The sequence below is a fragment of the Myotis daubentonii genome, chromosome 16 (genome assembly GCF_963259705.1).
Source record: "Myotis daubentonii chromosome 16, mMyoDau2.1, whole genome shotgun sequence".
Lineage (NCBI taxonomy): Eukaryota > Metazoa > Chordata > Mammalia > Chiroptera > Vespertilionidae > Myotis > Myotis daubentonii.
The window spans coordinates 48,666,962-48,684,004 of record NC_081855.1 but is presented as its reverse complement, the minus strand read 5'-3'; the positions used below and the strand labels follow the sequence as shown (position 1 = coordinate 48,684,004).

The 17,043-nt window shown below is 39.9% G+C and overlaps 1 protein-coding gene across 3 annotated transcripts in view; it reads left to right on the top strand.

Moving 5' to 3' along the window:
- The window catches only part of FBXL20 (F-box and leucine rich repeat protein 20), a 63,371-nt gene extending 46,951 nt beyond the window's left edge, over nucleotides 1–16,420 (top strand). For all 3 annotated transcript variants that reach the window (XM_059670854.1, XM_059670855.1, XM_059670852.1), the window contains 8 exons: nucleotides 983–1,109; nucleotides 2,235–2,309; nucleotides 5,126–5,256; nucleotides 9,337–9,397; nucleotides 9,737–9,781; nucleotides 11,076–11,132; nucleotides 12,544–12,756; nucleotides 14,160–16,420. In XM_059670854.1, the coding sequence (XP_059526837.1) occupies nucleotides 983–1,109; nucleotides 2,235–2,309; nucleotides 5,126–5,256; nucleotides 9,337–9,397; nucleotides 9,737–9,781; nucleotides 11,076–11,132; nucleotides 12,544–12,756; nucleotides 14,160–14,267 (817 nt within the window). In that variant the 3' untranslated portion in view covers nucleotides 14,268–16,420. The remainder of the gene's footprint in view (nucleotides 1–982; nucleotides 1,110–2,234; nucleotides 2,310–5,125; nucleotides 5,257–9,336; nucleotides 9,398–9,736; nucleotides 9,782–11,075; nucleotides 11,133–12,543; nucleotides 12,757–14,159) is intronic.
- Nucleotides 16,421–17,043: the final 623 nt, after the last annotated feature.

Below are 17,043 nucleotides of genomic sequence, written 5' to 3'. Positions count from 1 at the left end.
TCAACCGTGGCAAGTAACTGAATAAGATATTGTTGCTGCCCTTAAGTTTCTCAGAGTCTAGTGGGAGAAAAAAAACACTAAACATGTCATCATGTTACAGTGTGGTAATGGAATCAATACAGTGCTGTGATAGAAGTACGGTCAGCAATTTGGGGAGAACATAGACGTGCCTGTGTCTAATCTTGGTTAAAAGAGATTCAGGCAGGCTTCCTGAAGTGACTTGCTTGAAGTCACACTATTAATGTTGAAGAATGGGCTTGAACCAAGATCCCCTGGCTTTATTTTATAAAACAGTTAAATCAGTATTTTCCAAAAAATGTCATAGAGCTTGGGATTCTTCCATAGATCATATATGAAATCAAAGTTCAAAGATAAAGCTAGTATTTTATAGAAGCCAGAGATCAAATGCAATATATTTTAAATTCAGCCTATAGAAATAGTACTCTAGATACTTCCCAGATAAGGAATATTTATAGATCCACTGTAATTTTTAAAGTAAAAGTTTAAATGTCCTCATTTGTACTTGGATAAGTAATAGAATTATTTGATGGAGAATCTGAGTTTGACTCTAAACTTTACTAACTACTTGCTCAACTTGAACAAGTCACTTAATTTTTGTTTCCTATCTAGGGAACTTATAAATGTGTGATAAGTACAAAAAGAATATAACTTGAAAAGTATAAACTTCCATTAAAATCTAATATATCTGGAAATAATACTGTGCTTGGTGTTTGTTAGCTAAGCTGGATTCGAGCTAGCCCTCCTAGTGATAGAGGTCCACACAAACACCACAGACATCGATAAACCCACTTTTGCGATTATGAGATTGCTGGTGTTCTAAATCTATGTTAAGTAAATATGTATATTCTTGGAAGATCATGGGGCTTTATCCATTTCCCAACTAAAGGGCCAATAAAATGAGACTTTGGTGCCTTTGGAATTGGATTTAGTCATATGTTTGTTTCATTTTGTTTTAACCAAGTGAGGGATGTCCACTGTTGGAGCAATTGAACATTTCCTGGTGTGACCAAGTAACCAAGGATGGCATCCAAGCACTAGTGAGAGGCTGTGGGGGTCTCAAAGCCTTATTCTTAAAAGGCTGCACACAGGTAATACTCTATGTAGTGCTTGTGAATGATAGAGAAACTTAAAGAATATGTAATTGTTTTGTGTTACTGACCAAAGACATATTTACCAAAAATTACCGTTTTCCTTAGAGTAAAAAAAAAACAGAGAAGAGAAGAAGAAGGAACATCTGACCAAAGATAAATTTTTGTTTTGAGGGGAGGCAGACTGGGGAGACAAAAATCATACTGAGCAAGCACCATAGGCAGGAGGGATTTCATGCAATTTAATCTGAAAAGAAAGCTTGCATATTGTTATTGCCTGAGACCTTGAACTAAATATAAATAGGCAAGGAAAACCATCTTGACAATTTTCACTAGTTTTTAAACCACCAGAAGCTTTTCTTAAATGTACCAAGTATACAGCAACCTACATTTTATAGTGTTGATGCTTATTTCCTGCCAGTCACATTACAAATTCAACATATTTTGTCATTACTGGAAGGCATTGGCATGGGAATAATCAAGAGTGGGTTTAGAAGTGACTGATTCTCATTACCTTATTTTTTAATGATTTCTCAAACCATTCCCTGAATTCCATTTAAAATGACCTCATTTTTTCACCACGATGGGAGATGTTCCATTGTTTGAAACAGAGCTTTGGAAGTATAACTACCTTCAAACAACAGCTTGTGCTTCTGGTTATTTACGGAATCCTGAAAAATATTGATTGGAATGCATCATTACAATCAATTACTTGCCATCTGTTCTCAGCACTGTACTCATAGCACTCATCTTTCAGCAGCAGATAAACTGTGGATCCCTTTCTTAGCTCCTGCTCCCAAAAATACAGGGATTGTAGAAATGTGAAAATTCTTTTAGGTTCATAAATGCTCAGCAAAATGCTGTAAAGCGTATTTATCAGAAGAAAAACCCACAAACATTAGGCAATGTTTATTTTTTTCTTGATTTCATAAGAATTCGATATGGTAAGAACTGATAAAAAATAAAATGTACTGATCATATAAATTACATCTTTATGTGACCATGGTTCATTGTTCCTTTGAACAGTGGAACTTGGTTGGCTATATTTAAAATATATTGATGAATGTGTACTCCCTTAAACTTTTATCCTTTGAATTATTTTTTCTCTCTTTTTAATCCTTCTAGCTAGAAGATGAAGCTCTCAAGTACATAGGTGCACACTGTCCTGAGCTGGTGACTTTGAACTTGCAGACCTGCTTGGTAAGCAGTCCTTCCTACAGCTCTTCTGTATTACTAATTGACTTCTGTATTATTACTGTAATAGTTTCAGTCATCAAGGCCAGTAGTTTTTCCACTTTAATCCAGGGGACACAGTAGTCAGATGATTCTTTACTTGCTTAACGATAGTCCAGGCCTTTTTAAAAATACATTTTTTTAATATGTGTTTATTGATTTTAGAGGGAGGGAGAGAGAGAGAGACATAGAAATATCGATTGATTGCCCCCTATTGGGGATCGAACTTTCAGCCTGGGCATGTGCCCTGACTGGGAGAGTGTTCCAGTAACCTCTCGGTTCATGGGTTGACGCTCCACCACTGAGCCACATTGGCTGGGCTCTCCCAGGGGCTTTGACATGGATAAATGTGTAGTTTATTCAGAATTCCAAATTCTAAATAGGCTAACCTATAACTTCCTCCTTTTCTTTTCTATATAAGACTACTCTACTATATAGAATTAAATCATTCACAAGCTTCAGTATTTAAAATATTTTTGAGAAGTTCATTGCAGTCCCATTGATTAAGATCTATCAGTAAGTCAGAACTATTGGGAACCACTGATCTAAACAGATGGCAAGCAAAATGTGCCCTTTAAATTATACTCTAATAGTATTTGCAGTTCACATGTTTCTTTAGACTATCAACTTTTTTGTTTCTATCCCAAAATCCTCAATTTTACTTGAAGAATTTGCTGAAACTTCAGTATCCTGGAACATTGGCAATGCACCTTTAGCTTTTCTCTCTTGCCTTAGAAAGTACATATGTGTGTTGCTTTGGAATGAGAGCCTCTCTTAGCAATGAAAAAAGTTGATGAGGGTTTTCCTTGTATTTACTAGGCCTTTTGATTATTATACTCTCCCCTTCTTGTTTAATCACCTAAAACTTGAGAGCATAGTGGCTGCTTAGTTTAAAGATGATATTTTAGTTTAAAACTGCCACATTTTGTACAATTTCAGCAACTTGCCCTTCAGCCCTTAGGGGTGGTGCTTCTGCTTAGGAGGCTTCTGGGGACTGAGTTAAAGAAATGACATTCTTTTCCATTCTGACCACCCCTTCCTTTTCATTCGATTGCCATAGCTGCTCGTTACCAGATTTGCCTAATTTTATTCATGAAACTGACCTGAGAGAAAGAGCTTATATAACGATGGTAAACATGAAACCATCATCTTAAAATGATAGGAAAAAACTGTTCTTGAGCGTCTTCAGATTTTTATATGCATATACACGCATACATTCTGTATATATTTGTATATATATGTTGCATACACATTTGTACATACACATATACCATACCTACCATTTACCACTGTACTTTCATTTCCTTTACCCTTTCAGCAGGCAAAAAACACAGTTGAGAAGCATAAAGAACCAGTTCTATCATGTATTTATTTTACTGTTTCCCTTTCCCCAGATATTAGGACATGAGTTACTCCTTCATCATTCCTTCCATGTGATGCTTAATGTTCATGAGACTTCATTTTCCTGCCCAAATTGAAGTGACGAAAGTACATTCTTGATCCATTCTCTTTTTCTTGACTAATTTAAAAACATAGAATTTAGTAAATTTTACTTTCTAAAATTCAAAGTAATGGTAATATGACTTACTTTTCTCCTCTTCTTCCTCTGTAATTTCTTAAAGACTTTAAAACATTAAAAATGATTTATAAACTAATGTCACCTCGATAAATTCAATTAAAAAAATATATTAAAAAGGCTTGGCCAGCATGGCTCAGTGGTTGAGCATGGACCTATGAACTAAGAACCACTCTGGCTGGGCATGATTTTTTTAAAAAAATAATTCTTTTTTGTTAAGTATTACATATGTCCCCTTTACTCCAGCCCGCCTCCGCCCCCTGCCCCAGGCCCTCATTGCCTCATTATCTGTGTCCATGGGCCATGCATATACAAGGTCCTTGGTTGATTACCTCCCACCCTCTACCGCCCCCCCCCCCCACATTCCCTCGGAGATTCCAAACTCTGTTCCATGCTTCCATGTAACATCTCTGTTCTTTTTTTTCTTTTTAATATATTTTTGTTGATTTCAGAGAGAGAAAGGGAGAGGCAGAGAGGGATAGAAACATCAATGATGAGAGAGAGTCATCCATTGGCTGCCTCCTATACTCCCCTTACCAGGGACTGAGCCCACGACCCCGGCATGTACCTGACCGGGAATCAACCCACAACCTCCTGGGTCAGAGGTCAACACTCAACCACTGAGCAACACCGGCCGGACACATCTTTGTTCTTTTTAATTTTAAAATAATTTGAAACCTACAAAATTATATTTGAGCTAGACACAACTGTTTCCATAAATTAGAATATTCTTTATTAGAAAACAAAAATATAAAAATAAATGAATCTGTGGTTGATATGAGACTGCAGTTGTCATCCACGGGTGGTTTTGTTTTTTAAAATAAGTTTCTAGTAATTTAGTATCAATTTTGAACTTGTTAGTATGTTTAAACTATTAAAATACTGCCATTTTTATTGGTTTTCTAGGTTTTAAAACCATTTAATTGAATGTACACCATGACACTCCCCACGCTGTTCCCAACTGATTAGATTAAAAGAATCCCTTTATAGCTTCTTGCCCCCGAAATGAGCACAGATTCTCTTGCAAACTAAATCAAAAGAAACTGGGAGGAAAAAAACAAATTGTGTTCCTTTTCCTTTAGGTCTGCTATCTGATTAATATTAAATCTGCTTTTATTTCTTTTTGGTACTTCTTTTCACAGGTGACGTTTTTTCCTTTTCTGCAAAGTTACTAATATCTATGGGGATTTTTTGCTCTTTTTTCTAGCAAATCACAGATGAAGGTCTCATTACTATATGTAGAGGGTGCCATAAGTTACAGTCCCTCTGTGCCTCCGGCTGCTCCAACATCACGGATGCCATCCTGAATGCTCTGGGTCAGAACTGCCCACGGCTTAGGTAAAATTTCTTTTTTTTTTTAAATGCATTGGGTTTTAGAGAGAAAAAACCCCCACAGATTTGTGTTCCACTTATTTATGCATTTATTGATTGATTCTTTATTTTCATTTTTATTTTTTTATCCTCATCCAAGGATATGTTTATTGATTTTAGAGAGGAAGAGAGAGAGAAACATCGATGTGAGAAAGAAACATGGATTGGTTACCTCCTATACACACAAAACCGGGGATGAAACCCGCAATCTAGGTGTCTACCCTGACCAGGAATCCATCCTGCAAACTTTTGGTATACGGGACAACGCTCCAACCAAGTGAGCCACCCAGACAGGGCCATTGGTTCATTCTTGTATGTGCCCTGACTGGGCATAGCGGGGTGGCACCTTAACCAATTGAGCTACCCAGCCAGGGCAACATTTCTTGTTTAGCTTAAAAATATTGGGAAGAGAACAGAGGCCTCCTTCACTTGGAACCTTGAAATTTATGAGGTAGACACTACAAGGCCACTACCCTTTTAGATGCCCTCTGTCTTGCTTTATACTTTATTGAATTTACATGTAATTGGCCTGAACCAGCGGATAATAGTCTCCATTTTTTACTTCTTGCCAGCCAGACTAGAAAAAAAATCACTTTGTTTTATTACTTGAGAAAAGAAAGAGGCATTTTATCTTACTAACGCTTTCATATGTAAGATGGTCCCCTACTTAAAATGGTTCAACTTATTATTCTTTTTTTTTTTACTATATTTTTATTGATTTTTTACAGAGAGGAAGGGAGAGGTATAGAGAGTTAGAAATATCAATGAGAGAGAAACATTGATCAGCTGCCTCCTGCACACCCCCCACCAGGGACGTGCCCGCAACCAAGGTACATGCCCTTGATCAGAATCGAACCCAGGACCCTTCAGTCCGCAGGCCAATGCTCTATCCACTGAGCCAAACCAGCCAGGGCCAACTTACGATTCTTTGACTTTATGATGGTGGAAGGTGATACACATAATAAATCAATTACATGAGATAGTCAACATTTTATTATAAAATAAGCTTGTGTTAGATGATTTTGCCCAACTGGAGGCTAATGTAAGTGTTCTGAGCACATGTAATGTAGGCTTGGCTAAAATTATGATGTTTGGGAGGTTAGGGGTATTAAATGCACTTTTTTTAAAAAATATTTTATTGATTTTTTTACAGAGAAGAAGGGAGAGGGACAGAGAGTTAGAAACATCGATGAGAGAGATCGATCAGCTGCCTCCTGCACACCCCCCACTGGGGATGTGCCCGCAACCAAGGTACATGCCCTTGACCGGAATCGAACCTGGGACCCTTCAGTCCGCAGGCCGACACCCTATCCACTGAGCCAAACCGGTTCGGCAATACACTTTTGACTTAACAATATTTTCTACTTTTGAGGGGTTTGTCTGGACATAACCCCATCACAAGGCAAGGAGCATCTGTAATTCCTTTCTGAAGAGTTTTTGAAGGCCTGTCCTATGGTCATTTATGTTGTAATAATGATGCTAGGTACATAGCAGAAAGTATTTAAAAAGAAAAAAACAGCCCTATAGGAGAACCTCCCTTTATGCTTATTAATGGTAATTTAGAGCAAGCCTTATTTCTTCATTGCTCCACCTCTCTGCCTAAATATAGGATTGGCTAAATATTATTATATTTATATATTAGACATACTAGCCATTGTTGTAAGTGATTCACAAATATTAATTTACTTAATCATCAAACACCATATAAGCCCTGTTATTATCTCCATATTATAGATGAAGAAAACTGAAGCCCAGAGAGGTCAAGTAACCTGTTCAAGGTCTCACAGCTAGAGTAAGTGCAGGAGCAAGGATTCAAACCCAGGCAGTCTGGCTCCAGAAACCACTTATTTGATGTAGAATAATCATTTATTAAACTTTTTTTGTAATCATCTGGCCATAGGCCTGACTGTAATTAGTGAAAGAAAATCTGGCTACAGTATCAAAATTCCTTAATAGATCATAGACTTGTTTGTCAAAATAAGTAATATCAGAAGCCTAGAGTAGAATTCTATTCAGGAGCTAAGGAGGTAGCCAAACTCCTGTCTAAAAATATTACCCCCTAGAGGCCCAGTGCATGAAATTCGTGCGTGGGGGGGAGGCCCTCAGCCCAGCCTGTGCCCTCTCGTAGTCCAGGACTCCTCGGGGGATGTCCGACTACCAGCTTAGGCCCGGGATTCCTCTTGTAGTTTGTGACCCCTTGCTCCTTACCACCCACCTGCTCGCTGCTCCTTACTACTCCATTTGCTGCTCCTTAGGACTGCCATGGAGGTGGGAGAGGCTCCTGCCACTGCCACTGCACCGCCAGCCTTGAGCCCGGCTTCTGGCTGAGTGGTGCTCCCCCTATGGGAGTGCACTGACCACCCGGGGGCAGCTCCTAAGTTGAGAGTCTGCCTCCTGGTGATTAGTGCACATCATAGCGACCTGTCATTCCGCCATTCGGTCAATTTTTATATTAGGGATTTATTATATAGGATTTCCTTTTTAAAAAAATTTTTATTGATTTTAGAGAGGGAGAGAGAGACAGAAACATCAATGATGAGAGAGAATCATTGATGCCTCCGGCATGCCCCTCACTGGGGATTGAGCCCACAACCCGGGCATGTGCCTTTGACCAGAATTGAACCTGGGACCCTTCAGTCCACAGGCTGATGATCTGTCCACTGAGCCAAATCAGCTGGGGCTTACCTGGTCCCTTTTTGTTTTAAAGAGAGGGGCGTTCAGCTTCCTCCTCTTTCGTGTTTTCTTATTGTTAGAACAGAAAGACTCTCAGTTGTGATACTTCAATCAGTTCATGTTTTTCCATTAGACACAGCATTCTCTTCTCTTTTTTTATCTTTTTTATTTTTGTTTTTTTATATTTTTATTGATTACAGAAAGGAAGGGAGAGGGAATCATTGATCGGCTGCCTCCTGTACATCTCCTATTGGAGATCGAGTCGCAACTGGGCAAATGCCCTGACCTGGAAGCGAACCTTGACCTCCTGCTTTATAGGCCGATGCTCAATCACATAGCCACACTGGCCAAGCTAATTTATCTTTATTGTTGAAAGTATTACATATTGCTCCCTTTTTCCCCCCATTGATTCCCTCCAACCCCTCTAGAGATTGTCAGTTGATAATGATTTCTTATACGTCTGTAAGTAATTTGTAAGCAAACATAAATATTCTATGGTTCCATAGTGCAGATGCCACCAAACTTTTCACAGAAAAGCTATGTTTGACTCCTCAGTCCTGTGGTTGGTATTTAGGTTGTTGTGTAGCAGTTCCTGAATAGGTCAGTGGCTGCCAGCTCAGCTCCCCTCTCCACTGGGCCTCCCTGGGAACATGTGGGAGGAGCCAGGAAACATAAGGTTATTTTTTCATAAGTATGGAATTTCATGTTTGGGATAGGCCTATAATTAACCAGTCCTTTTATAACATTTTAAAAATCTATCTAAATCTGAGTGGGCCTACATGTAAAATAGGAAAAGAGAATAATTTTCTTTAGCAACAGATTAACAGAGTACCATGTCCATTTCCCTTGTTTTCTAGAAGCAGGCTGTCCTCTGGGTGCAAGCAATATGCCATCAAAAGCCTTTTCATTTATTTTATTATTATTATTATTATTATTATTATTATTTTGCTTGTTCGTTGCTTTTCTTCTTTTTTTAGATAATGCTTTATTGTTGAAAGTATTATATATGTCCCCTTTCCCCCCCATTAACCCCCTTCAGCCTGCCTCCCCCCCCCCCGCCCCCCCCCCCCCCCCCCGCCTTCAGCACTCTATTGTTTGTGGAGAAGTCTTTTAAATGCATTTTGGCATTAACTACAAGCTTCTCTTACATTCTTCTGATTGCATAAGTCTGCAGTGTTGTATTTACAGGACCACTTTATGATGACTTCATGAATAGGATTAGCAAGATCTCTATGGAGACTTGTTTGGCTATTAATGTCATTATATTATGTAGTCCTTAGGGACTAGGAGGTTGTTTTCTTAAATTCTTGCTGTTTTAATAAACGTGGTTTTCAGGGACCAAGGACTTTACTTTCACTTTGGTTTTTTTAACAGAATATTAGAAGTGGCAAGGTGTTCTCAATTAACAGATGTAGGCTTTACCACTCTGGCCAGGGTGAGTATTTTCTCCAGGTTCTATGTAAGTTTTGTTTGGGATTTTTATTTCAGAAGAATGAGCAAGGATGGAGATGTGGAATGGCCTCAGAACTAAGGGTGTGTGGGGTGTGGGGGAACTTCCCTGTGGCTGATGTTCCAGGGCGTTCTCATGCCACAGCTACTAGCTTGTATAATTATAGTATTTAAAATTATAACTGTCTTTGACCAATGTATGGAACAAGGGGAAGGACCTTTGCTTTCAGGCAGATTGATATTGAATACCACTTCGTTTTCTGGCCTTAAAGTTTCCCCATATTTTAAATATTTGTATTGTAATGTTTGGTTTTGTGTTTTATAGAATTGCCATGAGCTTGAAAAGATGGACCTGGAAGAGTGTGTTCAAGTAAGATTGTGGATTTTTACTCAGAAGTACAATATAATAGAAACTTATGTAACATGCACATGAGAACGTTGGCTTCCCTCCCCTGGTGTAACGCAGTGCCTAGCAGCACTGCTGGCTCTCCACTGCTGACTCTCCAGGCACACCTAGCAGAGGACTCATGGTATCTGTGTTCAGGGGAAAATGTATGTCATCAGTAAGGTTGCCATTGGAAAGGAAGAAAGCCCATTCAAGCCATAAGATATTTCCTTAGACCTACAGGGTTTTGATATTAGTAAATAATTAAAGCCCCATCACACTGATATATAGCCCTGCCCTTTTTAGCTTAACTGGACGCTGGACCCTTAGCCCTAGAGACCTGAGTCTGTATGGAGCCCTGCCCTTAAGGCAGGCAACCAGATACTGCCTTAATAGCAATATCTTTTCTTACCAATTTTAAGAGCTTTGAGATTAGTTGATTGAGGAGAAACTTTGATGGGAGACTCCTAAAAAGAAGATAGAATAATGAATTTTACTAATGGTCAAAATAAAGAAGATCCTTGGGTCTATTGAGGTCAATTTTTTCTAAATTACTTGTTATCCAACACTACTTAGCAGCTATTACTTCTTAAACTGAAATTTGTTTCTGTCCGCTTATCTCTTACACATGCTTAGTGTCCTTTCCAGTATTAGTCCTTCTGAGTGACGTGCACACACCTGTCTGCTCCAGCCCCCCACCCCCCTGACATCCTATATTAGAATAATATAATACCTCAGATTTGGAAGAATTTGAAAAGAAGCACTGATTTACTTTTTGTCCTAAGATAATTATAAAAGACTGTTTTTCCTTTTAGGAGTTTTTCCTTCCTGAATGTTAGTAGGTAACCCAGATTCCAGCAGCCCCTTTGTGCCACCATTGGGAAGATAACTGGCACCCAAAAAGATACCATTAATCTTTTTTCATGGAGCAGTATCTTCCTTGTTGTTTTCTGTGATGGTTTTAAGGAGGTACAACAAAGTATAGTGGGTAGAAGTTATGAGGAGACAGATTTTCATTCATTTAAAAAACAAAACAGTTTTCAACCTGCTCAAAGTTTTCAGTCTGCTCAAAGATGAAGACTAGAGAATAGTAGATATGTTCAAGCCTGGTTTCTCAATGATTCAGGTATCCATTGGGATATCAACCTCAAGATTTTGTTATTTGAGAATTGATATCAGGATATCAGTCTAGATTACAAGTATAGTCAAGAGTGAGGTACGGGCCATGAGTTTTTTTTCTTGGAATTATACCTAAAATAAGCTTATGTGTTTCTTTCAGATAACAGATAGCACCTTAATCCAACTTTCTATACACTGTCCTCGACTTCAAGTATTGGTGAGTGTGACTGAAAATTTTACGTGTTTACCAGATTTAAATACTGATTTTAGAGAGAGAGAAAGGGGAGGAGAGACAAAGGTAGATTGGTTGCTTCCTGTCACACTCCGTCTGGGGGCTGAGCCTGCAAACAGCATGTGCCCTGACGAGGAATCGAACTGGCCACTTTTCAGTGCATGGGATGACGCTCAACCAACGGAACCACACCAGCCAGGGCTATTTATTATATTTAGATTTAATCAAAGCCCAGCTCTTACTTTCCTCTTGGTTACTGGCTACCATTTTGGGAAAGCATATTTCTCCAAATTGTCAACTTAACAGAGGACCAAGAGAGGAATTAAGAAATGTTAAATGTTTTCTTTGTCAATACTTGGAAATTGAAAACTGACGTGGAAAGTATGAGTTCTCCCTCACACTTGAACTCCAACCTGAATGGTGTTAAAATTTCCAGAGGTCCTGGGAGTTGATGGCCAGAAATACAGTTTGCTTCAACTTTAGACCAAAACAGAAGCAATCAAGGCTTTTACTAGGGAGAATTCTCTGTTACTGTTCCTTGTAATACTAATGGTTCTGGTTAACCATTCCTTTTTTTAAATATATATTTTTTGTTACTGATTTCAGAGAGGAACGGAGAGGGAGAGAAAGATTGAAATATCACTGATGAGAGAGAATCATTGATCAGCTATCTCCTGCACACCCCACACTGGGGATTTGAGCCCACAACCCAGGCATGTGCCCCAATTGGGAATCAAACTGTGACCTCCTGGTTCATAGGTCAACGCTTAACCACTGAGTCACACCAGCCGGGCATGGTTAATCATTCTGTATCTAGGTTCATTTTTGGTGTATTTGGTGGCACCTTGCTATCCAAATTGGGTTAAGGGTTCTGAGTTTCACGTGTAGGAACCAGGAACTTAAGGAAAATTGATACAGTCAAGAGATTTATATGAAGAGATAACTATATCTGACAGCTATCAGAATCAAGTTCATTTAATTAACTTGGCCTCCCCCTGTACCAGGTAATCAATATGTAGTCCAAATTCTAGGAATTTTTGTTCAGGAAAAGCTTGAGCCCCACTTATCCCTGTAAAGAAGAAAAGTGTTCATTTGTGTGTATGGGGGGTGGGGGCGCAAATAGGTAGTATTTTATTTTGTTTATGAACTATATCATAGTCATTGCATAAATTCACAAAGTATATTTAGAATCAGAAAGAGAAATGTCTATCATTGATTGTCAAAAGCAGAACCCCAGCAACTCTAATTTGCTTTCTTCATTTACCACATGGATCTAGTGATGGTTCCTTATGCATCAACATCAAACTAGAAAGGTCTCTGTGATGTTACACAGGCCTCTTGCTGGAAGAATGCCATAAGATATTTCAGTGTCCTTCCTTGCTCTCTTTGGCTGCAGAGTCTGTCTCACTGTGAGCTGATCACAGACGATGGAATTCGTCACCTGGGGAATGGGGCCTGCGCTCATGACCAGCTGGAGGTGATTGAACTGGACAACTGCCCACTAATCACAGACGCATCCCTGGAGCACTTGAAGAGCTGTCACAGCCTTGAGCGGATAGAACTCTATGACTGCCAGCAGATCTCACGGGCTGGAATCAAGAGACTCAGGGTAAAGATGGCTGCATCACCCTCCAGCTCTAGAGTTCTCAGCACCCTTTCTTTTTCTTTTTTTTAGATTTAGATTCCTTTGATTTTTAAATTTACTTAGACATTTAGCAAAGATGGGAGAAATGGAAAGCAAACGTACAGGAAGATAGTTTCAGGTGGAAATGTAGTAGGAAAATACCCACTGAGGAAAGAAAAATAGGTCTCCTCCCAGCAGTTACTCCAGTAATGTCCAGAGTTTAATAACATGCCTGGAGTCAGACGCATATGCCACATTTTGGTTCTAAAGGAAAGAAAGGAATAACAAAAAATATTTAATTAAATAGGATTTAAATTTTTAATTTATATTTTCTTTCATATCAACCCCTCTTGCTGGGATTTTTATTTATTTCAAAATATGCTCGTATTGATTTTTAGAGAGAGGGGAAGGGAGAGGAAAAGATGGATGAGAGAGAAACATCATTGATCGGCTGCCTCCTATACTCCCCCACTATGGATCTAGCCCTCAACCCGGCATGTGTCCCAACCAGCAATTGAACCCCAGTGACCTTTTTGGTTTATGGGTCCGTGCTCAACCACTGAACCACACCGTCCAGGTGGGATTTTTTTTTTAAGACAACAAATGGATCAAGTAATTTTTTCCCTTTTTCTGTTTGCACCCCTCCCCCCACCCCTGCCCTGTAGTAGAGAGACCCATGCATAGCCAAATGACTGGAAGACAGGTTGCCAGCAAGGAGGTTATAAAAGGCTGAACGGATCTATATATTAGATTTTTCCGCTCAAAAGACATTTATTGGAACTTCTGCTTCACACCTGCTGTGGGAAAGGCACTGTGCTTGTTATCCTTTATAGCCAACCTCTAAAAACTCCATGTTGACCATATGGCACCTGAGCACATAAAGGAGCACCAACCTCATCTTGATTTTCTCTTGGCCTCAGCTCCTCCTTTCCCTTCAGCCCTAGAGGACTGAGAGCATAGCTGCAGTGGGGAGTCCTTGCAGCCGTATTTCTTCTACACCAAAGAGGAGAGCCACAGGTCATCAGAAGAAAGACTGTCCCCAGTGATTTGGGGAAAAAAATCTTAAGCTTATTTCAACTATGGAAATATAGTTTATTTCAACTATGAGAATCAAACTAGGAATCCCTTTGGGAACAGGTTAAGAAATGAGTATGAAGTTTTTCCCCACTTGTATTATTATGGAAGCAGGGACCAAAGTTATGTGAGCTGATTTAGTCATTTAGAGTAACGTGGGATGGTACAGAGTAGAACCCAGGCCTCTCCAACATCTGGCTGCTGGTGGTCGGCCTCTGCCCTGCTTTCATGGCCACTCAGTGTTTGTTCTGAAAAGCAACATTGCTCTTTCTGTTTAAGCCCTCTCTCTTAGTAATGTTTCTGTCTTGTTTCAGACCCATTTACCCAATATTAAAGTCCACGCCTACTTCGCACCTGTCACTCCACCCCCATCAGTCGGGGGCAGCAGACAGCGCTTCTGCAGATGCTGCATCATCCTATGACAGTGGAGGTGGCAGCCGTGGCGAACTGAGTATTTAATGACACTTCTAGAGTTACCGCGGAGTCACCAGTGGAAGCGACCCAGTGTTCTGGGCAAGGGTTACAACGTGAGGCAGTGTCCAGGTTCCCAGAGCCACACGTACATATACATACCCATCCACTCTAGCTCTGTGACGGGGGACTGAAGATTGTGCTGGCTTTATCAAGTGGATTGATAAAACTTAGCCATTCCTGTTGGACGTTCCCAGAAGAAAATCATAGGCAAGGTAGGGGGAAGGGGTTGTTCCAGCAAACCCAGTGTTACTGCTACTACGGTTTGTTTATTTTATTAAGGGGTTTATTTGGTGATATTGGAACAGCAACTGCAGTCCTCCAGGGTCAAGGAAAGCATAGAGAAAAACAATATACGTTGTATCCAGGGACCAGAAAGAAAATTTCTTTGCATCCTATAAATGGTAGCCATCCATTGTGAGATGACTACACAGCTTCTGTGCTTCCTCGTTCCCATGCCAACATGCTGAGCATGCTCACAAAGAAGGCTCCTCCATTCCGCCTCCTGTTTAGTATTTGGCCCAGTGGTTTCCTATATGGTCACATTGAAATTACTGTGGTCCAAATGTGATTACTTATTCACTCAAATTGTCACTGTCTGTAGCACACTTGTGCACCTTTGTCCTTTGTTGCTCCCTCCTGCATTCTTGCCCAGTCTGTCACCTGTTCATAGTCTGCTTACTCACACTCAGTTGTTACTCTCTTGCTGTTGTTGTGTTTACAGTTTGCATTTTGGATGATTAGTTGGGGTTACCAAACATTTTTAAAAGAGACATTATCAATAAATATTTTTTTAATTCTAAATTTTACCATTAGGGGCCCCTGCCTGAATCTTTGCCAGTCTGAAGGGAAACAGTTATAAAAGCAAGAAAAGTTAGGAGAAGAAATTAAGCTAAAACTATTTTGATAATAGTAAACTTTGCTTTTTGGTTTCTGTTATATCTTGTGATACGTGATAATATGCATGATACGCCCAATACTCCATTTTTCCTTCCATCAGGCTCTGCTAATTTAATGAGGTGAACAAAACGCATTATTAGTAAAGAGTGGGATGGCAAATCCCAAAACTGAGCCTGGACACCCCCCCACCCACACTCAGGCACGTTGTATGTTCACTGAAATCTAGGTGTGATCAGTGACATCTCTGATTTGTGTCTTTGGGGTTGTTTTATTTTAGCAGAAATGCTAATAGAGGCACTGTGCCATCTAGCCAATCAGTGTCTCTCCCCCACCCCTATTTCAGCCTGTCAGGGACCCTGTAAAAGCTGGTCAGCTGTATGAGAGTGTTGATGGTATCATTTAATATCGGAGCCTCAGAGGACTGGAACCTGTCAGCCATATCTCCTGTTCTCCAGACTTCCCATGAATGAAACACAAGAGTAGCCAGGTCAAGGAACTGGGGCAGCAGAAAGAACATTGAGAGGAAGAGGAAGTAGGTGTCTCAGTGCCTCTGCCCAGCCTGGTCATCAGAGCTGAGGGCTGGGAGGGTATTCAGTGCCCATGACTCAAAGATGCTTCCCCCCCCCCCACACACACACACACACAGACAGAATCCTGCAGAGTGAGTTAAATGAGTTTCTGAAGTACTAGAAGTAGGTTTCTAAACCCCAAGGTTAAAAACCGCATGTGTGATTTTTTTAAATAGGATGACTTTTGTAAGAATTACGTGTGATTTACTCCTTCACATAAAGGATCCCATAAATGTGTACAACCCACCAGTATTTAATGTCACATTTATTTTAAATCCTATTTAATTATTCCCTTTTAAAAACTAAAATTATATTTTTTAATTCCCCCTTCCCCTTTTCAAATTACAGTGTAAGGAATATACTTTTTAAAGTGAGACTCACTCTCCTGGCTGTACCCCACACTTATAAATATATACATATGCACACACACTTCCAGATGTAGTTCATAATATTCAGATTCCCAGGTCACTCATTCAAACAAAACTAAAAAGAAATATTTAGGGCCCATCTGTTCTAATGTATAATTTTTTTTATAATGCCTGAACAAATTGGCTATAAAACCCTGATTGATTAGTGAGTGTGGATTTGAATTGCCCAATAGATGAGGCTATTAAAGGTACTTCTTTACTTTAAAATACATATATATATGTTTGTTTAAAAGATCCTACTCACCAGTACATGAGTGTCTTGGAAATGCTGCTTCTCTCCTCAAAGAGTGTTCCCACGTGCAGGTCCATGTGGACTTGCGCAGGCAACCCCTGCCTGTCTGGGCTGAGAACAGAGTGGAGTGAGAGGGTAAAAGCCTGGAGTGTGCAGCAGTCTGTGGTCAGGCAGGAGGCTGTTCCTTTCTCAAGAAAACTTCAGGCCCATCAAGCTTGGAATGAAATATTTTTTTTATGCCAATCTGCAACCACGCCAGCTGATGAAATGTACCAGGACTTTGAAAACCCAGAACATGGTAAGTTTTGGTCAGGTGGACAGGGTCCTGTCACCTGGACACAGTGCTTCCTGTTTCAACATCAGGAACACTTTTGAAAAGTCAGTAAGGTTTCACAGGTGTAACTCTTCCATAGGGAAAGCTTATTGTCTGGCTGCACAGCTCCTCCACAATATGCCTTCTGTAATGAAAAGGTGCAGCGCGGGGAGAGGAGATTTGGGAGAAGGAAGAAGGTACCCTCAAAGGTATTGCCATAAACCTGCCGATAGCCAGGAGGAATTACTGCAGTGTCCTCTGGCAAAAGTTATTCAGCATCCAGGT